This window comes from Oxyura jamaicensis, chromosome 14 (assembly GCF_011077185.1).
Source record: "Oxyura jamaicensis isolate SHBP4307 breed ruddy duck chromosome 14, BPBGC_Ojam_1.0, whole genome shotgun sequence".
Classification (NCBI taxonomy): domain Eukaryota; kingdom Metazoa; phylum Chordata; class Aves; order Anseriformes; family Anatidae; genus Oxyura; species Oxyura jamaicensis.
Genome location: NC_048906.1, coordinates 1,788,437 through 1,796,170, shown reverse-complemented (window position 1 = coordinate 1,796,170; position 7,734 = coordinate 1,788,437). Strand labels below are relative to the sequence as shown.

Below are 7,734 nucleotides of genomic sequence, written 5' to 3'. Positions count from 1 at the left end.
CAGCTCTGGGTGCCAGCGAGGACATCTCCTTATGGAGTTCATTGTATTAACGGGCAGAGAACGAGATCTGTCACCCACTACACAGGATTCAGAAACCTCCCGCGGCTGCACGAGGCCCTGTGCAGGCAGCACCGGGGCTCAGCTCCAGCCCCAGCTCCGGACGGAGACAAGCAGCACCAGGACCCCCCGGCGGCAGCCCCCGCTTGGTGCCCACCTGCAGACGAAGCCCCGGCGCAGGCAGGATGGTGCTGGTGGCCCCCGCCCTGGCCGCCGTCGTCCTCGGCCTCCGTGAGTCACCGCCTGCCTCCGGGCTGCGCTCGGCCTCCGCGATCCCCATTTATTAAACACTGTTAACTGAGGAAGGAAATCTTCCTGGCCTGTAAAGCCGGAGCTGCTCCAGAACAGCCCCCATCACCTCTACACGCTCTCCTGCCTGTTTTATAACACTGTCTTGCTTTGTTGCAGGATTTTCCACAGGCCTGGCACAAGCCGCACCGGTAAGCCCCTGCGGGTTGGGTTGTTTCAGGGGCTCCAAAGGCACGGCAGCGGTCCAAAAGCAGCAGAGCTGTCACCGTGCCCCGGCCCCATCCCCATCCCGGCCGTGCTGTGACCCCACAGTGCTCCTTGCAGCTGCCCCGCAGCCTCCCTGTGCTGCTCCCAGTCCAAGGAGGGGGTCCCAGGGGACGCAGGGGGAGCCCCGCTGCCGAAGGGTTGGTCCCCGACCTTGACACGGGCTCTGGTGGCTTTTGCACCTGCGCGTGACCTGGAGCATCCCCCGGGCTGCGGCTTGCGGGCACAGCAGCCAGGCTGGGAGCACTGCCCAGCCCCGGCAGATTTCGGGCTCGTTGCAGCTGATTTCTGCCTGTCCTCCCCCCAGGCTGCCCTGCTCTTCGGCACCGTCCTGTCCGCCACCCAGCCCTTTGCCGAGTAAGTACCGGCCCTGGCAGGGCTCAGCGAGCGCGGGGGGCTCAGGGTGCGGCCGGGGGCTGCTGGCTGGGGCGGACGTCGCATTTCTCCTCGCGTGCGTCACCACCGCCGTGACAGGGAACTTGGGCTGGAGAAGATTTAAAACCTTGTGCAGCCGGTTCTGGTACTGGGCTGGGATTTCAGCTGCATCGTCTTGTGTTGTAGCACAAACAGACAAAAAAATGCCCTTCCCTTTGCGGGGCTGGCACAGATACCACAGGAGCCTCCCCTGGGCCAAAATCTGGGCTCTGCTGGTTTCTGCCTCACCCACAGCCCCGGGCGCCCTGCTGCAGCTGGAGCACCCGCACCGCCCCAGGCTGCAGGGGAGACATGCCTGTGGCTCTAGGGCATCTCCTTTGTCATGGCATCTCTGCCCCCTTGCCCCACACAGCCACAGACAAGGCAAAGGGGAATTCCCCGAAGGGTAGGGCAGGTTCAGGGAAGGCAGGCACCCAAAAGAGGGGTGCGATGCAGCTGTACCTGCCCGATGCAGCCTTCCAGCCTCGGTCCTGCAAGGATTCCGGTGCTCCCAGGCCCATCACCTGCCCGCCGCCGCCGTCCTCGCGCTCACCCGGGAGATGCGGAACAAAAGCGTGGAGCTGAGCAGTGCCCAGGTGGGCAGGGGGGGGCTGTTGGGGTGGGGGGCTCACACCTCCTTGGTGTGGTTAATAAAAGCGTTTCTTTGCCCAGCTGTCGTGCCTGGCCCGGCTACTTGCTGCCAACAACCTGACAGCCAGCTTCAGGGGCTACCCGCCTGACCTGCTGCTCTTCTTCGAGTGAGTACCAAAGGTGCCCTGGCACCCCTCGGGAGCTCCACACGGGGAAGGACGTGATGAAAATCACCTGCTGCTGGTGGCACCTTCAGACCAACATGGGGCACTCCCAGCCCTGCAGACCCCCAGCCCCTTCCTCACCCTGCCCCTCTCCAAGGCCAGGCAAAGCAGCGTGTGGCTGTGCCACGCTGGCTGCGGCGAGGGGTGCGTGGGTCCCTCATCCTGCCCAGGGCGAGAGGAGACCCCCCAGCACGGGCTAACGCACAAGCTCACCCCATGCCACTCATTGCTGAGAAGGGAGGGACGCCTTAAAACAACTCTCCAAAAAGGGGCAGGGCAGCCGCTGTGCCCTGATTTCCAGGCTGTCCCTCCCCACACCGCTGACTCTTGCTCCCCGCAGCGTGGCCGAGGTGCGCGGCGAGACCTGCGAGGAGTTTTATTCCCTGGCTGCCCGCGGGAACCTGGAGCTGCTGCCCCGGGGCTCAGCACAGCGCAGGGCAATCCTGCACGGGGCTCTGGCATGCGTGGTGAGTGGGGGCCGTGCCGCGGGCTCTGCGCTGGGGATGGTGAGGGTCCCCTGTGCCGGGCATGGGACGAGCACCACATCCGTCTCCCAGGGCGCAAGCGGCTCCTGCCTGCACCCCGAGCAGCTGGGCAGCCTCGGGGCGCTGGTGTGTGACATGGAGCCAGACACCATCACGGCCTCGGATCCTGGCATCCTGGAGAACCTGAAGCTCTGCCCAGCGCTGACGGGGGCCCAGCGGGTTGCTCTCAATGCCGTGCTCCTCGGGGGCGGCACGGCGTATGGGTGAGGAGCCCCCGCTTGCCGGGCGGTGAGCAGGAGGGGGTGTGGTGTACCTGTGGGGATGCTGAACCGTGCCTTCTGTCGGCTGCAGGGATCCTTTGGGCTGGGATTTGCAGACTCTGCAAAGTCTGGGGCCGCTCGTGCTGGCTTTGAACCAGACCACGCTGAGCCTGGTGGCCAAGGTAAGCTGACCCCAAAGTGCCCATCCATCGGGGCCAGCCCGCGGCCGTGGGACCCAGCACCCTCTGCCCTCCCCTGGCAGGCAACAAGGGAGGCATTTGCAAGGAGCATCGCGGCCACCTACAGCAGCCAGGGGTGGTCCCAGCGGGAGAAGTCCCTGACCCTCCTGAGTGCCTTCACAGCGGCCTCAGCAGCCTCTCACCCCCGGCTGAAGCGGAGCGCAGACCGTGAGCCTTTCCCTTCCCTCTGGATCCATTCTGTTGCTCAAAGCTCGTGGGGTGAAAAATGCCCCCAGGGAGGGGGAGAGGACAGGCAGAAAGTGGAGATTGCCCATAAAGGAACCGGGGAGATGGGGGAAATGTGGGAAATGTTCCTTCTGCACGCTGGGGGCAGCGGCAGGGGGACAGCGCTGTGGGACCCGTGCAGCTCATGTGGCTTCGCTGTATCAGAGAGCTTTTAATTGACTTTAACAAGACAAAGCACGCGTGGCCTGCAGAAACATAAACACGTTCTCCAGGAATAACTTTAAAACTAATGAATGAAAGTGAATAAGCCACAAGAGTGAGAGGGAGAACTGGGGGACGGGAAGCTGCCCACAGTTCCACCCGACGAGGTGGTTCGAGCGGCATTATTGCAATAACCTGCCCGTTCCACAGAGCTTTTCTGGGGGGCTGTAAGGCCCCATGATGAGATCAGGGCCAGGTGTAGGGGGAAAACGCTGACCCCTAACTTGTCCTCCCCACCTGCAGGCTGTATGTCCAAGCCCATCACCCCCAGCACCCTCTCTGAAGGCCTCCTGCTCCTCGACTATGACACCCCCGAGCAGTTCTACCTCTGCCTGAGCGTTCTGGTTCTGAAAAGCAGCCTGGCACTTGTGCTGGAGCAGCCGCTCACCACGGGATACCTCCAGATGGTGAAGAAAAAGCTGCAGGAGGTGATGGATGAAACAGGGCAGGGGCTGCTGCTCGGCCCCTGGTTGGCACGGGTGGGACCGGGCTCCGGGCGCTGCCGGGAGCAGGAGGTGCTCACCGGCGGGCTGGTGCTGGGTGTGATGCCCCTTTGTGCCCCACAAAGCACCAAGGAGTTTGGGGGCTGGGGACAGCGTGGGCAAGGCAGAGAGGCAGCAGGGTGGGGAAACAGGTGGTGAAATGAGCTGGGTGAAGAATGCGTGGCAGAAAGCAGAAGGGTGGTGTTGCGGTGGAAACAGGACTTTCTCAGTGCTTGTTAGGCTGCTGGAATTTGCCTCGGGATATGGAGAGCACTTCCTGTCTTAATATAGACAACGAGAGAAGTATCCCTCCTTCCCGACACCTCTTTTCTGACCCCCTGGCCTGGCCGTACAGATCTACCCCGCGGGGATCCCGGATGACCAGCTGAGGCTGCTGGGGCCGCTGTCCCGGCAGTACACGGCGCAGGAGATCAGCCAGTGGCAGCTGACCTCCAGCGACACGCTCTGCGCCCTGCTCAGCCCCCTGGACGGCCCGTGGAGCGCTGCCCAGGTACCTGCACTGCTGGGGGACATGGGGGGACAGCTGGTGGCAGCAAAGGCAGTGCCTGAGCGTGGCACGGGGGGGTTTGCAGCTCGCACGTGTTCCCCCCAAGAGCGTTTTCCTCCTCCGCGCACACACAACCCTTGGATTGTGTTTTCCAGAAGCAGCAGCTTATCGCAAGGTACCTGGAGCTAGGGGGCAAATTAACCGGCCCCTTGCTTCAGAAAATCGGTGGGAGCTGCCTGTGTAGCCTGAGTGAGGAGCAGATCGAGAAAGTCACCCCAGAAGCAATTGGGTAAAGCACTCTGTAGGGGTATTTGCCAGTCCTGTGAGGTGCCTGAGATCGCGGGGGAGGAGGGCAGAGGGGCGGCGGGTTCCCACCTCCGTTCTGGCTCTGTGATGTCCCCCTTTCGGCTCCTGTCTGAGCCAAACCACTTGTCCCCCCGGCCATCCAAAGGGTTTGGATGGTGCCCCCTGCTCTGACCTGTGACCCTCCCTTCCCCCAGGAGCGCTGGAGAACTGGACGTTTCCTCTTGCTCTCAAAGCAAGAAGGACCAGCTGTACAGAACGGCCCGGGAGGCCTTTGCTGGCCAGGCCGGCACCAGAGCCTATTACTGCCAGATCCGGCCCTACCTGGGTAGGTGCTTCAGCCCTGCACCTTCCTCCCCACGGCAACCAGGCATGGGGATGCATGTATTTAGGAGCCCCACATGCTTTCTTCAAGGTGGAGCTCCAGTAAAGGACCTGAAGGACTTGGCTAACGCTGGCATCAACATCAGCATCGACACTTTTCTTGCCCTAAATCCCAACGAACTGCAGGTACGTTCCTGGTGTGCTGCTGCTCTTTTCCCTGCTGAAGGGAAGGGTCAGTCGAGGGCTGCGCTGTGGGGCTCAAGACTGCAGTCCCATCAAATCACCAAGGCTCTATTTTTTACCTTTTCATTCTTTTGTAAGTTACCACTTGCTCTGCAGCCCCGTTAGAAAAACACTTTGTGGCAGTGTCAGCTGTGGGGCTGACCAAAGGTGTATGCATATTGCAGAAGCTCAGTGTCATGGATGTCAAAAACCTGCTTGGGACAGAAGTTCAAGAACTGAAGAAAGCCGAAAATCAGACCGCCGTGCTTTGCTGGATCAAGAAACAGTCCCAGGAGGAACTGGACCGAATCCTGGGAATTGGCCTGCACGGGGGGATGGAGGAGCCCAGCCCCACGGGGACCACCACCCTGCCTCACCTCAACACCTCTGCCAGTATCGCCCCCACAACCACGGTCCCCACCACCACCGCCCTCCTCGCTTCCCCCAGCCCCACTGCCACGAGCAGCCGCCCTCCTACTGCGCCAAACACCAGCCCCAAGACCCTCACCCCAAATGCTGTCAGCCCGACCCTCCCTACCAGCACTATCCCACACGCTTCCACCCCCCGGCCCAGCACCACTGTGGGTCCCGCTGCCACCCCCACAGCCCGGCCCCCTCTGGCCCCCAGCTCCATCGCCCCATGCCTCATCCACCAGTCGGCCACCCCAAAGAAGACCACCACCCCAGCTGTCACCCTCCTCGCCACCATCCTTGCTGCCACCAACCCCAGGGCCACCTCTCCCAGCTCTGTCCCCCCACCAGCTGCCACAGGCAGTGCCACCCCCAGCACTCGTGGCACCAACCCAGCTGTTAGCACCCATGGCACCAGCACCCTGCTGGTGCCCAGTAACACCCCAGCACCCGGGGGCACCACCAGCCCAGCTCCTGCTACCCATATCACCACCATCCCGAGCACCCCCGGTGCTCCCAGTGCCCTTGTCCCAAAGTCAACCTCTGCACCTGCTGCCATCACAGCCACAGAAATGAACCTTCCCCACAAGCCCACCCCAGTTCCCAACACCACTGTGTCCACCCACAAGGGTGGCAGCTCCTCAACAGTCAAGACTACAACGTTTGCTTGCAAGACTGCTGCCCCTCCGGCACTTCTCGGACCCTCTTCCACCACCTCCAGCAGCGAGAACACCAAGAAAACACCCACAGGCGTGCCAGAACCACCGAAACCAACCCCTGGTGGATACATCAATCTGCAACCCGAACCTGGTAAGGCGTGTTAAGAGTCAGGAAAGGCTTAGGAATCAATACCAAGGCAGAAATCTTCACTGACCAGAGCAGCCGATCCACCTTTTTCCTTGCCAGGTTCAATACTGGCATGCTGCTGTCCACAAGAAACCCCAGATAGTTCCTGGCATGCCAGGGAGCAGTGTGTCTCCACAGGGCCTCATAGCCCCTGGGTCTGCAGCATACTGCCTTCACACCCTGCAAGTCCAGCAAGGTGCATCTTAGGATGTCTTGTAATGTTCTGAGAGCACAGCAGCCCTCAGGTGCCCTGCAGAAAGCTGGAGAAATTGCAGTAATGCCAGAGCTCTGCTTCATTTTTCACAGGGCAAGGATACAGGCCTTCCGTATTTTAGCTGCACATAGTGTTCGTGAATAGGCATCACTGCCCTAAAATCTGAAGTCCTGTATCCTGACAGAGCTACTTCAGTAGTTTTATTGACTCAAACAGATTTACTCCTGTTTTACACCAGCAAAATTAAGAGAAAACTCAGTCCTCCTGACTGCTTATGGTAAGGTGGTATTTGCAGCTGGGGTGCAGGTCCAAGCCTGAAGGTGCAGGGTATGGCCAATGTGACAAATGGCAGAAAAGTGTTGTCCTACACATGCAGTCCCCTGGGGTACCTGAACCCTAAAGCAATTCTACAGCCCTAACAGCTCACACGTGCTATTGATATGGATAACGCAGTTATTTCTCATCTGTGTTCTCTCTTCAGGATCAGGATCCAGGCTCTCCTCCTGCCTGGTGCACATACTGACCACAGCCGTGGGATTATCGCTGCTGCAAAGGCTTCTCTGACACTACACCACCACCTCTAGCACCATACTCACTAGATCCCTCCTTTAATTTTTCACCATTCTGCAAAATAATGGTGCTGGCAAGCTCCCTGCTGAAACGCAAAAACTCAGGAAAGTAAAAGAGTTTGTCTGTTTGCTTCCAGCAAGGAATTTGCTCATTATTTTTGAAGCTGGGAAGTGAAAGGAGGACAGATGATTTTCCATCCCAAAGCAGCCCAACAGATAATTACTACCTAGATGCTCTATATAGTACAAGTATTAGTAACACTGACTGAGCTGGCCATGCATTAATGCTGACAGCAGGTACCGTTCTGACAGCTTCACTCACACGGGGTGGCGTTTTACTTCTAAGCAGTCCCAACAGGGATCTGTTGAAAACAGTGGGAAAACTCAGGGATTCAAGTCACTGGCCACTGCAAGATAGGTAAAATATGGCCCAGGAATGCTGCCAGAAAGCTCGGCCAGAAATCCACTAAACTGCATTTAACTTGCTGCATAAACATGTGAGACTTTTGATCAACGTTTGTTCAAACTTCGCCAAGCCTAATTAGAGGGAAAATTAACTGAAGATAGTTTGTCTTGATTACTGTTGCAATGCTATATAATAAAATATCAATCATTTTTTTTTCCC

The 7,734-nt window shown here is 59.3% G+C and overlaps 1 protein-coding gene across 1 annotated transcript; it reads left to right on the top strand.

The window, feature by feature from the left end:
- Nucleotides 1–7,730, top strand: LOC118174400 (mesothelin-like protein). The gene is made up of 16 exons (XM_035339707.1): nucleotides 1–288; nucleotides 466–497; nucleotides 878–927; nucleotides 1,460–1,580; nucleotides 1,657–1,742; nucleotides 2,140–2,266; nucleotides 2,357–2,547; nucleotides 2,636–2,726; nucleotides 2,807–2,951; nucleotides 3,474–3,658; nucleotides 4,068–4,223; nucleotides 4,376–4,509; nucleotides 4,721–4,851; nucleotides 4,939–5,033; nucleotides 5,255–6,290; nucleotides 7,022–7,730. Exons 1-16 carry the CDS (start codon nucleotides 243–245, stop codon nucleotides 7,102–7,104), a joined length of 2,709 nt encoding a protein of 902 aa, XP_035195598.1. The 5' UTR covers nucleotides 1–242; the 3' UTR covers nucleotides 7,105–7,730.
- The last annotated feature ends 4 nt before the right edge of the window (nucleotides 7,731–7,734 follow it).